We start from the raw sequence: 18,137 nt of genomic DNA on the forward strand, positions 1-18,137 counted from the left end.
AACACCAACTCCCAGAGTTCACTCAAACTCATGTCCATCGAGTTGGTGATGCCATCCAGCCATCTCATTCTCTGTCGTCCCCTTCTCCTCCCGCCCCCAATCCTTCCCAGCATCAGAGTCTTTTCCAGTGAGTCAACTCTTCGCATGAGGTGGCCAAAGTATTGGAGTTTCAGCTTTAGCATCAGTCCTTCCAATGAACACCCAGGATCGATCTCCTTTAGAATGGACTGGTTGGATCTCCTTGCAGTCCAAGGGACTCTCAAGAGTCTTCTCCAGCACCACAATTCAAAAGCATCAATTCTTCGGCGATCAGCTTTCTTCACAGTCCAACTCTCACATCCATACATGACCACTGGCAAAACCATAGCCTTGACTAGATGGACCTTTGTTGGCAAAGTAATGTCTCTGCTTTTTAATATGCTATCTAGGTTGGTCATAACTTTCCTTCCAAGGAGTAAGCGTCTTTTAATTTCATGGCTGCAATCAGCATCCACAGTGATTTTGGAGCCCAAAAAAACAAAGTCTGACACTGTTTCCATTGTTTCCCCATCTATTTCCCATGAAGTGATGGGACCAGATGCCATGATCTTCGTTTTCTGAATGTTGAGCTTCAAGCCAACCTTTTCACTCTCCTCTTTCACTTTCATCAAGAGGCTTTTTAGTTCCTCTTCACTTGATATAATAGACATAAGATCAGAATAACCAATTCAGATCTAACACTTAAGATTCCTTCTCCTAAAGTTTAAATGCTATGTTCTATTATGATAATAGAGTTTATGGTTTAATATATATCTTGGTTGGCATTACCATTGGGTAGTAAATTAAATATTTTATATAAATGTTTGCATTTAGCCACAGTCTGTTTTTCCTGAGCAGTGGTTCTCAACCAGGGACAAATTTATCCTTATAGGACATTCAGCAATATCTGGAGACAGTTTTGATTGTCATGACTGGGATGGGAGGATGCTAATGACATCTAGTGGGTAGAGGCCAAGGATAGTGCTAAACATCCTATGATGTACAACAAATTATCTGGCCCAAAATGTTAACAGTACTGTAAGAAATACTATTTTTGAACCTCACTTTTAGTTGGGAGTTAATGCTATTTTCCAAATATAGTTTTGTTCATCTCAAGAGAACATGTTTAGAATCAGAGACTGAATCAGCAATCACTGTGCAGTGATTGAAGCCAGTGTGATGCAAAGAGTTTCTAAGACCCAGAAGTATCAGCCAAGTTCAGAATGCTTTTCTGTTGGCTTTCTCACTAAGGGTCTATGCTTTAAATATATTTTTATTAATTAAAAGAAGCAAATAAAGTTCAGTATATTTTGAGAGTGTCTACTGTATAATATTTTTGTCACTAAATTGAAGTGAAAAATGTTCTCACACAGTGCATGATGAAATAAACTATACTGAAGGAAAAGTCCAATTACCTTAGTATACAAATATTAGCAATAGTGGTCCTTTTGTGCTTTATTATACCAAATTGTCTCTGTCTTATTAAAAATTTAAATTCTAAAGGAAAAAGATCAGAAAGGAATAAAGATGTATTAATGCTAATTGTTAAGCAGCCAATGAATATTTACTTTTTATATATTTTTTAAATATATATTTATATATTTAATATTTACTTTTTTATAAACTTTTTATGGGCTTGGTAAGGTGCTTACAGGGATTATGAAAACATACTATTTATTTCTTATTGAGTCAATTATGTGTCAACTATTAACATACATTTATCTCAATTTTCACCTAATCGTCTTAACTATTATGAGGTGTAAGTCATATTACTCCTATTGCGTGGATGAGGGACTGAGGTCCAGAGAGATTAAGTGACTTGTTCAAGGTCACTTAGCTAGCTTAGTCTGGGAGCTATGCTTCATTCAAATCCTGGTTGGTCTGACTCCACTGTTTATTCTCTTAAACACAGCTCTCTACATCCTCCTTAAGAAAGAGGTATTTTCTTTAAGCTAGGGCCAAACCAACCACCAAATGATGCCTGTGAAATCTCCTCTGTGGCCTGTTAGATCCGGTGGACTTCCTGTAACTGGGAGAATGAAGACAGGTGCATGTACCTAAAGCCATAAAACATCACCCTCAGGGGTAGATGATGATAACAGCCCATTCCAAGTCTTTTCCATGCTCTTTCAACCCTTCCAGCCCTTCTTAAAAATATAAAGGCACACCCTTCCAATTTTTCCACATTATTCTAGAACACAGGGTGTCAAGGCCAGTATAATCTTTTGGATAATTCTATTACCGCTTCAATTCTAGCTCATTTTTATCTCAGCTTATATTTATGGACCAAAATGCCGGGTGCTATTGTAGTGAACAGGACATAGTGTTCTCTGTTTTCAAGAATATTGAAAACCTTAAGGTCTTAACATTTTTTCCCAGTACAGGTAGTTACAGACCTATTCTAACTCTGGGCTCTGTGGTAGCTAGTATTCTTCTAGCTTCAAGCATCATATTAAAAATTTCAAAGGAAGGGATGTATTCCTTTTCCCTGTGCTCAGTTGCTAAGTCGTGTCTGATTCTTTGAGGCCCCATGGACTGTAGCTGGCCAAGCTCCTCTGTGGAATTCTCCAGGCAAGAATACTGGAGTGGGTAGCCATTCCCTTCTCCAGGAGATCTTCCTGACCCATGGATCAAACTCGCATCTCCTGCACTGCTGGCAGATTCTTTACCACTGAGCCACCAGGGAAACCTAAGTATTTAATAAATAACAGCTATTGTCATTATTATAATCATCATCGTCATTGTCTTGGTCATGAAGCTATTTGTTCATATCTCTGGCTAAACTAAACCAACTAAAACCAATAAATCTGATGCCCAGGGCCTATCCCAAAGCCTCTGAATCAGAATCCTTGCTTATCTGTATTTTTAATTGCTTAACAAGTTTGTGATACTCTCCAGGGTTTAAGTACCTTTGCTATGGGAAGCTATTTAAAGTTTGTAAGTAGGGGCTGGGCAATCAAATTTGTGTTTTGGAAATATCACAATCACTCTGACAGAGTGGAGAATTGATTTGAGAAGGAGACTGGCCATAAAGACAAGCCAAGAGATAGTTTTGTAGATGAGAGATTTAGTGAGTATGATTTAAGACCCAATGGCTATGGAAATGGACAGGTGGATGGAGGGGATGGATCCACAAGATTCCCATAAAAAAGCAACACCAATCATGTTCTAGAAGTGATAATAAAGTTTTTAGAGAAAAGATAATAGAAAGCATTATTTTATTATCGATAGAGCATTGAGCTTGGAAAGTAAGCATAAATTAATCAAGGAATCAGTGACATTCATTTACCATCTATGATTTTTATTTTTATAAGTTATAAAATTATGCAAATGTGAGTATAAAATATGTTTATAAATTATATTAAATTGTCTCTATTAAGAGTTTCTGCAGTAAACACAGAAACAAAAAATGTCACAGGTTACCAATTGAGAGGGGAAAAGTGGTTGTATTCTGTATCACGGTAAGTATTCAGTTGAGGAAAAGGAGTATTTATGAGAGTGGCCCACTATGCCATGAAGGCAGGTGAAAAGAAGTATTTAAATAAGAATGTAAAATAAAATATTTGCACTTCAAAAAAATTCCGAGTTGGAATTGGAAGGTCTTGGTGACTGATAAAATATGAAAGTGAGAAAGACTGGAGTTAACGCCCTTTCCAAGTCTCTGACTGTGACCTCTATATAAGCAGCAATATGTTGATTAGCCACTGACATTGTTCCCCACCAGAGGTCCCCCCGCTAATTTTTTTACATTTTGACCACACCTCACAGCATGCAGGATCTTAGTTCCCCCCCTCTTGGGATGGAACCTGCACCCCCTGCAGTGGAAGTGAGAAGTCTTAACCACTGGACTGCCAGGGAAGTCCCTGAGCCACTTTTTCTATCCTTTACATTACCTGGCAAGTTCCAGGCCCAGAGAAAGTGTTTACTGAATACTGAATCAAATATGGCTGAAGAGAGTCAAGGTCCCTAAGACCTTTGCTCCAAACAAGCTTTCTCTTTATTCTTCTGTGCAATAGCTCTAATTCCAATGTTAGGAAATCTTTTCTGCATGTCTTAATCACAGGTGACAATTCTCAAGTTAATATATATTGGAATTTAGTCCCCACAGTAGCTGTGGAAAGCCTCTTTAAAGGTTTGTTTATATTGAATAGAATGTGATAGACTTTCAAAATGTTTTATTTAGCTAGTTCCTCTTTCTGTTTCAAGTGTACATGAAGATTTTGGGAAGGTCCTGGAGGAAATGTGTATTGGATGCCAGTCCTAGATCAGGCTGTGAATTTTGTTTTTCTCATTGTAGAATTGCATTTAGGGAAAGGATGGGGGAAAATGGGCTTCTCTGCTTGTCTTGGACTGCCTCATTCAAGATCCTATAGTTGGTTTGTCTTTTTGTAATGTGTCTCCTGACCTAATGAAAAAAGGTTATGAAGTTTAGAAAGAAACTAGGACATTTCTAGTACTGGTTTAGTACTTTCTCTATCCTGGGGCAAATGTGGGCAAAGACATCAAAGGTATAATACTTCTCCCTTTTTGTCCCATCTCCCTTTTTCTATCCTTAAGTTGTAGTACCAGCAATTGAGTTGTAGAAAAATTTTTTAAATTTCTCCAGATCCTTTGTTGTTGTTATTGAATCACTCAGTTGTATCTGACTCTTTGCAATTCCATGGACTGCAGCCTGCCAGGGTCCTCTGTCCATAGGATTCTCCAGGCAAGAATACTGGAGTGGGTTGTCATTTCCTCCTCCAGGGGATCTTCCCAACCCAGGGATTGAATCCATGTCTCTTGCATCTCCTGTATTGGCAGGCAGATTTTTTACTACTGAGCTACCTGGGAAGCCTACTCCTTTACATTGCTTTTAACTTCTGTGGTTCAATGGCCCTTAGAAATTTCCACACCTTTCTTAATATTTAATGTTTGTTTACAAAGAAGGAAGGAAGAAAAAGAAAGAAAGGAAGGAAGCATTGAAGGAAGGAAGACAGATAGGCTAGCCCAGAGGTTCTGAACCCTGGTTTCATAGTAGCAGGACCTGGGGAGGTTTAAAAAATCTTGACATTCAGGCTGCATCTCAGTTAAGTAGCATGGCTGAGGGTGTGACCCAGACAGTAGTATTTGTTAAATCTTCCCAGGTGATTCCAGGCTACAGGTGATGTTGAGGAGTTTCGTCGAATAAATCCTAAGTGAACATACTTTTCAACCCCAGATCAGAACATCAGTGATTTATCAGCACATCATTTCTTGAGTGCCTATTTTGACAGACACTCTAATGTATTTTGTACTTTTTTCCTCAGGTCAAGCCTGTTGGGTGGGTGGGAGTATGATTCCTTTTCACTTATGAGGAACAGAGGAGAAAGGTAGCTTGTTCTACATCATCCAGCTAAATGTCTGCATGACTCTAAAGTCCAGATTGTTCAGCTCAGTCAGCTCTCAGAACAGTGTGAGGGCTGATGAATTTTTGTGTTTTAGGTAGGACACATTTTGGTATGTTAAGTAGAGCATCAAAAAGTTGAGAATTCATAGACATTTTCATAATTTATGGGACTAATATGCAGCAAGTGGAAATCAGGGGTGTTTTAGATTCAGAGACATATGTTATCTCATGAACCTTTGAAGTTGTTGGATTCAGAAAAGGGAGACAAAAGTAGGAACAGGTATTTTCGTCCCCATTTTTCAGCTTAGAAAACTGAGGGTCGGCAAGACTTTCACTTGCCTAAGATCAACAAATAAACAACAGAGGACATTTGTGTCCCCCTAGAGCCCATAATCTTGTCTCTATACCATGTGTGTGTTCAGTTGCTAAGTCATGTCCGACTCTTTGCAACCCCATGGACTGCAGCATGTCAGGCTTCCCAGTCCTTCGCTATCTCCTGGAGTTTGCTCAGATTCATGTCCACTGAGTTGGTGATGCCATCCAACCATCTCATCCTCTGTTGCGCCCTCTCCTGCCTTCAATCTTTCCCAGTATCAGGGTCTTTTCCAATGTGTCGACTCTTCTCATCAGGTGGCCAAAGTGTTGGAGCTTCAGCTTCAGCATCAATCCTTCCAATGAATATTCAGGGTTGATTTCCTTTAGGATTGACTGGTTTGATATCATATTAACTGACAAGGAGCTGTAAAGAGTGGGAGGGAAGTGGCATGATGGTATATAGGATGGAAAATTATTCTAAATTTAGAAATTGGCATAGAAAAATGTAACAAACCTGCCTACAGCTTTCTGTTATCTTGCTATTAAGGTATTTTCCTAGATGACTGACTTGTCTTATGGTACCCCATTTAGACTATGGGGTTTGGAAATATTATTAGAATTTTCTTCAATTAAGTCATTGAACATTAAGGTCATTTGAAAATTTATTTTTATAGTATGAACATCAATGGAATTCTATATTAAAGAAAAATTTGCCCATAATCATGTCACCCTAAAATAGGAAAGTATCTTCTTTCATTTATGCTATGCTCTGCTGCTGCCGCTGCTGCTAAGTTGCTTCAGTCATGTCCAACACTGCGACCCCATAGACGGCAGCCCACTAGGTTCCCCCATCCCTGGGATTCTCCAGGCGAGAACACTGGAGTGGGTTGCCATTTCCTTCTGCAATGCATGAAAGTGAAAAGTGAAAGTGAAGTAGCTCAGCCGTGTCCGACTCTTCGCAATCCCATGGACTGCAGCCTACTAGGCTCCTCTGTCCATGGGATTTTCCAGGCAGGAGTACTGGAGTGGGGTGCCATTGCCTTCTCCGGCTGTGCTCTAGTCTACGGGTTTAAAGCTTATGTAATGTTCTCATAGGTGTGATACCTGGAAGTTGTTTAAGACCTGGCTTTTTTTCACCTAATACCATATTATAAAGATTGCCCCAGGACTTTCCTGGTGGCACAGTGGATAAGAATCCACCTTCCAGTGCAGGGGACATGAATTTGATCCCTGATCAGGGAAGATTCCACATGCCTTGGATTAACTAAGCCCCTGTGTCACAACTACTGAGCCAGTGCTCTAAAGCCTGTGAGCCACAACTACTGAAGCCCACAAGCCCTAGAGCCTGTGCTCCATAATAAAAGAAGCCACAGCAATGAGATACCCGCACATTGCAATGAAGATTAGTGAAAGCCTATGGATGTGAGAGTTGGACTGTGAAGAAAGCTGATCACCAAAGAATTGGTGCTTTTGAACTGTGGTGCTGGAGAAGACTCTTGAGAGTCCCTTGGACTGCAAGGAGATCCCACCAGGCCATTCTAAAGGAGATCAATCCTGGGTGTTCATTGGAAGGACTGATGCTAAAGCTGAAACTGCAATACTTTGGCCACCTCATGTGACGAGTTGACTCACTGGAAAAGACTCTGATGCTGGGAGGGATTGGGGGCGGGAGGAGACGGGGACAACAGAGAATGAGATGGCTGGATGGCATCACCGACTCTGTGGACATGAGTCTGAGTGAACTCCGGGAGTTGGTGATGGACAGGGAGGCCTGGCGTGCTGTGATTCATGGGGTCACAGAGAGTCGGACACGTCTGAGCGACTGAACTGAACTGAACTGAAGCAAAGCAACAAAGACCTAATGTAGCCAAAAGTAAAATAAATAAATAAGTTATTAAAAAAGATTGGCCCATGCTGCTTTATATATCTTTGTATTTGGCATTTTTAAATAAAAAAATTAAACTAATCAATTAATTTGGCTGTGCTGGTCTTAGTCGTGGCACATGGAATCTTTTTTTTTTTTTTTTTTTAGTTGCTGTATGCAAACTCTTAGTTGCAGCATGTGGGATCTAGTTCCCTGATGAGGGATCAAACTGTAGCCCCCTGCATGGGGTGCTCAGCGTCCCAGCCACTGGACCACCAGGGAACTCTCTATATTTGACATTTCTGCTGCCTCTCTTATTTCATCTTAGTCCATCATTTGGGGGCATTTGGTTTGTTTGTAGTTTTGCAATATTATAAATCAGTATTATGAACATTTTTTGCATGACATTTTTTTGTCTATGGGATCATGTCTTTAGGATAAATCCCCAGAGATGGGATGTTTCTCAAGCTTAATAATATAAAACTTTCATTTAGAAAACTAATATATGCTCTGATTAATATAAGTAAATAGATTATTCCTGCTTTTAAAAAAAATATTTATTTGGCTGAGCCAGGTCTTGGTTGTGCTACACAGGATCTTTAGTTGCCACATGTGAACTCTTGTGGCATGTGGAATCTAGTTCCTTGACTAGAGATCGAACCCAGGCCCTCTACAGTGGGAAGCGGAGTCTTAGCCACTGGACCACAAAGGAAGTCCCAAGATTATTCCTGATTTTGCTATGTATGATAATGGTTATTTACATTTTCCAAATTGAAGCAAGTTATACAAAGTTTATTGTGTTAGAAAAGTAGCCTTCGGCCTTTTTGTATCCGTTTTGAAATAGAGAACTTAAGCTACTTGTTTTTTGCTTTGGTTAGAGACCTGCAGTGTTCAATCAAATGGATTCTCACACCCCTTTGCAGGTGACTGCCTCCAGTCCTGCTGTTCATCCTCTTTGCTCAGCAAGAGAGCCTAGTGATTTTTATTGGTTAAAGTACAAGTCTTGAGATGCAGAGAATCAGTACTCCATCTCCAAAATGACATGCTTTGCATTTTTGGGAAAGCTATTTTGATTTTCTATAATGTATGGTTAACAAAGATCTTTCTCATTTTGTTTCAGGAACCGTTGGATTTTTTTCCTGTTTTATTTTTATTTCTAAAATCTACAGCGTGCTGAAAGTGGATTAAAGAACCCCCCCAAAGGCTTCAAGGCACGTCACCCTTGCCTTTGAATATGTATCTGTATCTTATATGAACATCTACAGAGATACATATGCTTCCAATTGCATGCTTTTAAATATATATCAATTTAAAAATCTCACTGTCTGGCCTCAGTTTGTGTAACACAAAATGTGATTGTATGGGAGAAAAATCAAGGTGGCAAGTAGGTTTATGCTAAGTTCTATTTTCCTGAAATGATACCATAAAAGGGTATTTAATTTAAAACAATCAGAGCAAGGGAGGTACTTTTTCTTAATTTAAGTACACTGGTATTTCAGTTGAGAAGGTTTTTTCCCCTTCTTTTTCTTCCTTGTCTGTTCAGAACATCAGAACTATTGTCAAATAAATGTTAGGTAAAATGTGACATTTTCCAACTTAAGTTGATTGTACAAAGAATATTACACCTTTGTATCTGGGTGATCACTTAAAAATATCCATTGGTTTAGCATACAGAGTTTATGAAATACCAGATACTGCTGTCTTATTACTCAACTAAATCTGTACATTCGTGGTTGTTTAGTTGCCTATTGTTTTTGCTTGCTGCCCTTGGAGAACATGCTGAGAATGTGCAAGCTTGACTTAGTTGTGTGTAGATAACGAATCTTTGAAGTCAGTTCTCTTGGATTTATTTGCTCCTATTAGACAATAGCCAGGTGTCACAACTCCCCAAATACTGGGAATTTGTATTGCAAATATTCTTTGAGCTTGCAGTTTCAGGGGAGACGGAATGAAATTCATATGTTGTTCTGTGATAAATATTATTGATAAATATTTGTCTTATTGAGGTAAACATTTAAAAACCATCTATACATACCCTTCAATTCATGAATGTTCTCAAAGTTGCCCTCAAGCTGAGAAATACATGTTGGTGTGTGCAGGGATCAAAGAGGTGGTATGGCTCTTGAAAGGGAATCTGGAATGAAGAGGGATAAGGTCAGAGAACTGCATTCTGAAAGAGAGTAGGAGAAGAAGAGTTGACTAGTTGCATTGGGGAAGAAGAAACTCATTTGGTTGCCTGTAGTAGGCCTTCTTCTATATTGGAAGGAGCAGGGTTGTAACTGGGGCCTGGAGCAGTCTGAGGGGAGGAGTGGCTACAGACGGTCAAAGGTGTTTCTTGACAGTGGGATTTTCAGATCCTCTCAGCCCTCTCCCATTCAGTCTCATAATCGAAAGCTGACCCCTAAACCCTGCCTGAGAGGAAGAGCTGTTATGAGGAGATGCCTTGGAACCAGGCCCCTTCTCCTCTAAATACTCTGCACTAAGCATTGTTCCCAGAGAAGGCAATGGCAAGCCACTCCAGTACTCTTGCCTAGAAAATCCCATGGATGGAGCAGCCTGGTAGGCTGCAGTCCGTGGGGTCGCTAAGGGTCGGACACAACTGAGCGACTTCACTTTCACTTTTCACTTCCACACACTGGAGAAGGAAATGGCAACCCACTCCAGTGTTCTTGCTTGGAGAATCCCAGGGATGGGGGAGCCTGGTGGGCTTCCATCTATGGGGTCACACAGAGTTGGACACGACTGAAGTGACTTAGCAGCAACAAGCATTGTTCCAGCTTCAGGGGACTCGGCTCCTACCAGGTTTGCTGGCTGATAGTTTTATCTGAGCTCACTTGCTTGCACTGGTAGCTTGTTAGAAGGTATTAATAAAAATATTTCTGTAGCAGGAGAAGGTCACTGCCTGGTGGGCATTCACAGACCAAGGTTAAAGGTAACTGTGAATAAGCAGCCATCTTTTAACATCTTGAAATACAGCGTGTAGGTCAATATTCAATTTAATTTTGGAGTGAAAATGGAGAAGGGAGGGCACTTTCTTTTGATTGAAATGGGCATGGATAGCTCCCTGGACCTCTGTAGGGCTGCTTCAGAGGTACAAGGAGCAGCTCTTTATACCACCACTGGTAAGATTTGGAGAAGAAGGGCTACCAATAGGTCAGGCACCTGGACTTGAGAGGAACTAGTAGACTCTAAGTTTTAGACATATTTGTTTCTCTCATCTGTGCTCCGTGTTTTCATGTCATGGTTGGTGTTAGAGGCAGACCCATTTTCTTAAACTGGGGCTTGAGGGAACATGCTCCTGCCTCTTGTTACATAAACTCTGGTGAGTTGGAGCTGCATTTTGTATGTGTGTGGGTGGTGGTGGTGGTGAGAATGGTCTGTGTGTGGCTTAATTGTGCCAAGGGAGGTATCCTGGTCATGAGTAGCAGGACAGCAGGGCCAGGAGCCCAGTGGGGGTGATCCAGGTGCTGGGCAGTACTGTTTCTTAAAGCCTATTCACCCCCCCCCACAACCTCATGGCCTTGGGAATAAGGCTGGCATTTGGGAGCCCCACAAGTCAGCTGGCCCCATTTTTCCACTCTGACCACCCACCCTCAGATTGCCATTTAAAAAAAATTTTATATGAGAGTATAGTTTTAAAAAAATATTTATTTTATTTGGCTGAACTGGGTCTTGGGGCTTCCCAGGTGGCTCAGCGGTAAAGAGTCAGCTTGCCAATGCAGGAGATGTGGGTTCAATTCCTGGGTCAGGAAGATCCCCTGTTGGAGGAAATAGCAACTCCAGTATTCTTGGCTGGGAAATTCCATGAACAGAGGAGCCTGGTGGGCTACAGTCCATGGGGTCACAAAAGAGTTGGACATGACTAAGCGACTAAACAACAAACAACCAGGTCTTAGTTGCAGCATATGAAATCTAGTTCCCTGAAGACAGATCGAACTCGGGCCCCCTGCATTTGGGAGGGCAGAGTCTTAACCACTGGACCACCAAGGAAGTCCCTATATGAGAGAATAGTTGATTTACAATGTTGTGTTAGTTTCAGGTGTACCGGAAAGTGAATCAGTTATGTGTATACATATATCCACTTTTTTAGATTCTTTTCCCATATACGTTAGAGCATTGAGTAGAGTTTCCTGTGCTATACAGCAGGTCCTTGTTGGTTATGTATTGCATATATAGCAGTATGTATTTGTTAATCACAAACTCCTAATTAATCCCTCCTCCCACCTTTCCTGTTTGGTGACCATAAGTTTATTTTTGAAATCTGACCACTCTCACTTTGGGAGGGCTAAGTAGATTCCCCTCTTCCAGCAAGCCCCTGAAGACCACTCCCCCTCCCATTGCATATTCCTTATATTGGAAAAACACAATGCAAAAATATTGGAGCCCACATATTTCACTCTACCATGTACTCTGATTAGTTTCTCCCCTGTTCCCTCTGTTCAACCAAAAGAGAAGGGATGGAGAACTAGTTATGTGTCTCCCTCCCTTATGATTTTCCCATGGAGCTCGAAACAACAACCAGATATGCATTAAAATTAGACTTTATTTAGCATATTTAAGAATATACCAAGGACAGATTAACAGCACCTATTTAAGAAACACAAACATTATTTAATAATATTTAGTTAAACCACAAACATCAATCTCTCTGCATTCCCCAAGCAGGAGTTCATTATTCCTGTCCAGCAAGAACATGTGCTATAACCAGTTTAGAAAGGATCCAATTGAAGTCAACCAATATATGAAACCTTGTCCTTGGGCAGAGTCTCTGAGACTCCTGATCTGTGTAACAGTATTGATGTATGAATTTGATTGGGGTGTGAATGGGTTTCTCTTCTTGCTGGGGGGAGGAGGATTAAGTCCACCCCTTTTGTGCACCTGAAGGTAAGTTGTGCCAGTGGGAACTTGACCCCAGGATTGTAGTTTGGCAATCCTTTGAAAAGGCACTTTCAAATTGCAAATACTTTTTGAAAAGGAAAAATTCAAATTTAAAATACTAAAGAAAACTGTTTATTGACTGAATGCATTTTCCTCCTGCTTTCAGTCTCAAAAACAGCACATAAAATTTGGTATTAAAAGGCAGTTTTAGAAATTATTCAATATATATATAGCTTTTAGTTTTACTGTTTTTATTCTTAAAATATAATGAACTCATCTCATAGTTCTCTTTTCTTGTCTGATGCAAATACTGCTGCTATATGATTGTAATTCTCAAACATCTTAGCTGCGACTCCCGGAGGAGTCCCACTACTTCTTTAATCTATTTACCCATCTAAGTTCTTCTCAGGCAATCAATCTAAGAAAAAAAAAAAACAGAGCATCCTTTTTCTGGTTTGTGGTACTGCTTTGGGAGGGGAGAGATGGTCACAATATAGATCTCCTCAATGCAAACTGTCAGTTCACAGTCAGGTACTGGTTGGATCTTGAGAGTACATCATTCTTTCCATCCTGCTAACAGGATTCCAATAGCCTGTCCTGGGGTCTTTGCTTTGTAAGGATGAAAAGATTGTCTTTTTCATTTTGCATTCTATACAATGAATGGAAAACAAGCGTGCCAGTGCCAAGTGTGTCGTGGAACTGCCAGCAAGGACTTCAGCCAAGACGATTAAGTTGCCGTAATGACCAGTTGTACCAGAATCAGTTCTCACCTGTCGTATACTGTACCAGGGATTTAAGAAATGAAAGGCACCACTTCCTGCCACCCCACCTTGGAGTCTCTTCTATATCCTGTAGTATACACTTTAAAAAGAAAACTTTAAACACAAATATACTATGTTATACTTTGGAAACTGACCAAGGTGTGGGTCACAAATAGAATCGTGCATGCATTTGATTAACTAACTTCACATGGACGCACTACCTATTTTTGAGGGTGACACAATCTATAGACACATACAGTCTAATATCTAGCACCTTATATCCAAGAACACATATTTTATATACAGTAATAGCTTACATTTAGAAGAATTACTACAGAACGTAATACACCACTGAAACGGATAAAAATACCAAAAGTTTTAACATCAAAGTTGTAGCACAGATGAAGGGGTGGGGAATCCTCTCAACTTTGAAGCACCAAACTGAAACCAATCTTGTTTTTGCGTGTATTTTAGAACAAGAGAGATCCAGGAAGGAATTCTCGGCCGTAGCAAAACTCTTTTGAGTATACAAGTTACTGTGTTTTCCCCTTGGTGTGTAGACATTGAGATAGGTGAGCTTTGAGAGGCAGTGATGAGAATACTTGACAACTATTGGCAACCTTCACTGACCTTGAGGATTCTTACTCTACTTTTTAACAAAGAGAAGTGAACTTTAGTCGTGGATTTTAGCTTTCCTAGTTCTTCCTTCAGTCAGCTGTGCTGCTGTTAGAAGAAGACTGCTGTAAGCAAGCTGGGGCTTTGCCTTAGAGGAAGAGATTTTAAGTAACTAGAAAGAATTTATGACAAGGGTCTCTCTCCTTTTTGACTTCTAAGCTATGATCTGTTGTTTGTGGCTCACTGCTTCTGTCTCCTCATGCCTCAACTTGGAAGGGCTTTGAGAGGGGCCAGGAGCACCTGTCTGGCCCATAGGAAAGGAGAGACAGAGATAAGGACCGAGAGGGTTAAAAGCCACGACTGACCAGATTTTCTCTCCTTGTCTTGGCGATTGGTTCACAGTCACCTGTTCCTTTAGTCGTTTGTCTGCTCTAGAGGGAAAAGACATTTTGCTTAGAGAAGCCTCTCCTGACAGCACAAGGGTTTGTCTTAAAGAAGAACACGATAAAAAGGATACTATGAGGGGAAAACACTTCTGATTTTTTTTTCTCAAAATCTGGGAGAGGGAAGTTATGAGGAAAAAAATATAGTCCACAAGTTGACATTGGCACTCTCTTTGTTTGATCTTAATGATCTCTGAGGGTTTTATTTTGGAGCATTCAAATGACCAGATGATGCATAATTTTTCTCTTCCAAATGGTATATTTCAGACCGTTTTAAGAGCATTTTGGCAAAGTCTAAAAAGAAAGTGTAGTTTAATCTTATACTCTTTAGGTAGTATGAAAAAAATCTTTTGAAGTAACTTTACCTAGCTTAATTGGCTAATTATGTAGAAAATAAGGCAGTATCAGGCACCTTACAATTTTATAGGTAATTTTTTTTAGTGTTTTTCTTTTTTTGTGGAAATAATTGGACAGTATCTACAGAATTGAATGTGCTCCCAAAGATGTGTTGAAGTGGGTGTTTTCTGATAAGAAATGAGGTGCCTATCCCCTCCTATGATAAAATGGCAGTTTTCCTTACCTGCTGAATTTGAAGTAGATATCCCCTCATCTTTAAATTGGACTGGAGTTGGGGGAGGAGACAGAAAAATACCTTTAATTGCTGGTCCCTCTGTTTACTTCTGTTCTTCCCTGCTTCATGGGCCCCCGGGTCCCTGTGAACCTGTCAGCTCTGGGTGGGAAGGGGATGAATGGGGGTGAGTGAGCACACAGAGCTTCAAGAAGGGCCAGTACAGCAGGGGGAGGGGGTGAAGGCAGTGGGCATAATGGCAGGAGGTAGGCAGGGGGCCGGAAGTACATAGGACTTCCAAGCAGCTGGTATTTGTGGTGCCATAGAGAAGATAGACCCTTGCAATCATAAAAGTCACAGAAGCCTGGGGCTTGCTCTTATTACTGCCTTCCCAAGATTGTTGAAATTGGTATGTTAGTCAAAGCACCTGCGACTCCTTGGCAAACTGGATGCTCTATTATTTTTAAATAAGGAAATCATTAAATTGGAAACCACATCATTTCAAAGTCTGGTTTGTCTGGTCCCTGGACTTTAATGGGATTTTTACTGCATGTATGAAGTGGCCTTGGCAGAAGAACACCTCCTTTAAGAACATTTAGGGAAAGCTATTGCACACGAGGATCTGTGAGGCTAATCATGACTTCTGTGTGTGCTTTCAGATTTTCAAATGACAAAACAGTATGTGCAGTAAAACCTCATTAAGTTGATAGTGTTTTATTCAAAATAGCATACAATAAAGCAGTTGCTATCTCCAAGCTCACTAGAGGCCCTATTGTTCATTAAGAAGATGTCAGCAAAGCAGAATGCTCTTAATTCAAAGGTCCTCTTTTCCCAGTCCCCTATTTTCAAAAGGTTTTTGACTTTGAAAAATCCAATTTGCTATGAGAATGCACAATGACTAAATTAGGGAAAAGAGGAACTTGAAAAAGGAAATTGGTGAGTGTTGGTGCCCTGGAGGATGCTGTGTGTGTTAAGTGAACTTACCACACTCGGACAGGTTCTGCTTCCATTTGGATTTGGGATTTTGGCAAACAATTTTCTCTGATACACTTTGAAGGGGTTGCGCTTTAAAAATAAAACAAGAAGTTCAGTTTCAACAAAATATTTGGAGACACTTATGTTTGAAAACCTGTTTCCTACCCAGGTAAGCATTTCTACTTAAAGGACAGGCTACCACTACGTCAAACTCCTTTGACCGTGACTGATCTTCAAAGGCAAAACCCCTCCCCCCATAGAAGGATTGGTCACATGGGCCATTTCTTCACCCAGAAATCCTTTGAGGACAGACTGATACAAGAGCTTGGCAACAAATTGGTATCATAAATTTATGACTGTTAATTCACATTTTGGTAGAAAAATAAATTATTTACAAAGGTAAACTTTAGCCCCCATGTCTTGTCTGAATTACCACAAGTTCCAAATTACTGGGGTTGAAATCAATATGATTTTCATGGATATATCAAATTTATGGGTCAGCTCAATGCTATATGGGTCTATCCCCAAATTTATTTCCTAAATTCTGAACATGGCAATGCCAAATTCCATTCAGACTTATTCACAGCCCAAATACACTGACTGCTGTTTACCTCTTCCCCTTTGAGATGCTCATGCTGGAATCTGTCAGGAGGAAGAGATAAAATATAAGTGAGCTTGGCTTTTAAATGAAAGAAGTTTCAGTTCTAATACAGACATGGTCATCACACAAGAATTAGACTAAGCCCTGAATATGGCCATCTTTATATACACCACCTGATCAACCATTTTTTCCATGAAATACTCTTTCCTCTCCCTCCACCCATATTAACATTGGATTTCTGCCTGAACACTTGATCACAGAGTTGCTTTAATGTGATCTTCAGGAAGATCAAAACACTGTCTTGACCATTTTTTGGTTCCATGTTATTTGGTCATGTCAATATGGTCTGTGCCCTCAGAAAAACGCAAGTATATACCCACTCAAAGTGATTTCAGGGTTTGGGATTTGAAATTTCTTCCTCTGTATTGACCCTAAGGATGATTTAGATATTGTAAAGGTTTTCCCAAAGTGATATACTTCTACAGAAATAATGAGGATAAGTCTGACCTGAATGTTTCGATTTAGCATTGTCTGGAACAGGTCAGGTAATAGGCCAGGTATTGAAAAAGCATCCTCTCTGTTATTTCCAACTCTTATTTTTCTCTGCCACATCTGTGGAGAGCTTACAGGTTTCAGAGATGGTCACAGGTAGAAAAGACTCAAGGGTGTGCCTAGATGAAGGAAAACATTTATCCTGCCTTACTTTTGCCCCAGTTGAGATCATATGCCTTGTTTATGATCTCAGGGACACAAAAGACATTTCTAGTGGGCATATCTTTCTTGATTGGCAGTGTGAGTTTTGTAGGACAAGTGACTGGCAGAGGTGATTTGGAGGATTCTCATGAGCATCTCAATTCAATCACAAAGGGAAACTTGTAAAACAGTAGTGATTTCTGTCCCACTATTATTCAAATAGGAGACAGAAAATAGTTCAGTGTCAACAGACAATTATTTTCCATTTGCATAAAACAATTGTGGCCTCCGCCCATGCCCAAACCCAGGATTTTATAGAAAAAATTCAACCGTTTAGCCCCACAGATGTGTGATTTTCCTATCTTCTCCCTCGGACTAGCTCCCCATTTCAAACATGCTCTATTATCCTCTTTCACTTTTCTGGATCCCTTTGGAAGATATAGAAACCTTCTTGGTCTTTTAACTAAACAATGCCCTTAGTTTCTGTAATAGTCTTTGCACCAGATTGTGGGGGCTCTTCAGTCTAGAATTTGGCTAATACGTTGATCAGTTGGTCAGGTTCTGCTTCCCGGGCTCCATGAAAGACTTGGTCCATTGCTTTTCTTTCAGTTGAACATACGCTGGAGCCCTTCCCATGAGCTCACAAGTTCTTGAGTTCACCAGCATCATCTTCCTTTTCCCTCAGAGCAAAAACTGATACATGGTAGCTCTGGGGAGACAGGCATGATACCAAGCAGGTGTCCAAATTGGATAGCCCTTGTTGCTTTAAGAAATTTAGAGCCTAATAACATTTTTTGAGTGGGGGGGGAAAGAAATTTCAGTCAGAATCCTCAAGTTCATTCTTTGAGGGGCACACTTCTTAGGGAAGACCCCAGTTCCTACCTCTTCCATATATGTATCTACCTTGTGGTGAGAGGTGCGTGTGCAGAACCTTTGCCTGGAATGGTATGGGTTGGTATTAACACATTTGTGGATGGTCCATTTAAGAGAAAGCTGCTCCTGTATTCTGTGAACAGTTCAAGGTTTACCTTAGAACCAACT

At 40.3% G+C, this 18,137-nt stretch overlaps 1 protein-coding gene across 1 annotated transcript in view; it reads left to right on the top strand.

Moving 5' to 3' along the window:
- Positions 1–8,803, top strand: part of LOC129564584 (transmembrane 9 superfamily member 2-like) — an 87,541-nt gene extending 78,738 nt beyond the window's left edge. The window contains exon 17 of the mRNA XM_055438672.2: positions 8,683–8,803. Within this exon, the coding sequence (XP_055294647.1) occupies positions 8,683–8,750 (68 nt within the window). The 3' untranslated portion in view covers positions 8,751–8,803. The remainder of the gene's footprint in view (positions 1–8,682) is intronic.
- Positions 8,804–18,137: the final 9,334 nt, after the last annotated feature.

Source organism: Moschus berezovskii, chromosome X, assembly GCF_049115385.1.
Source record: "Moschus berezovskii isolate FMDL1 chromosome X, NW_MosBer_1.0, whole genome shotgun sequence".
In the NCBI taxonomy this organism is placed as follows: domain Eukaryota; kingdom Metazoa; phylum Chordata; class Mammalia; order Artiodactyla; family Moschidae; genus Moschus; species Moschus berezovskii.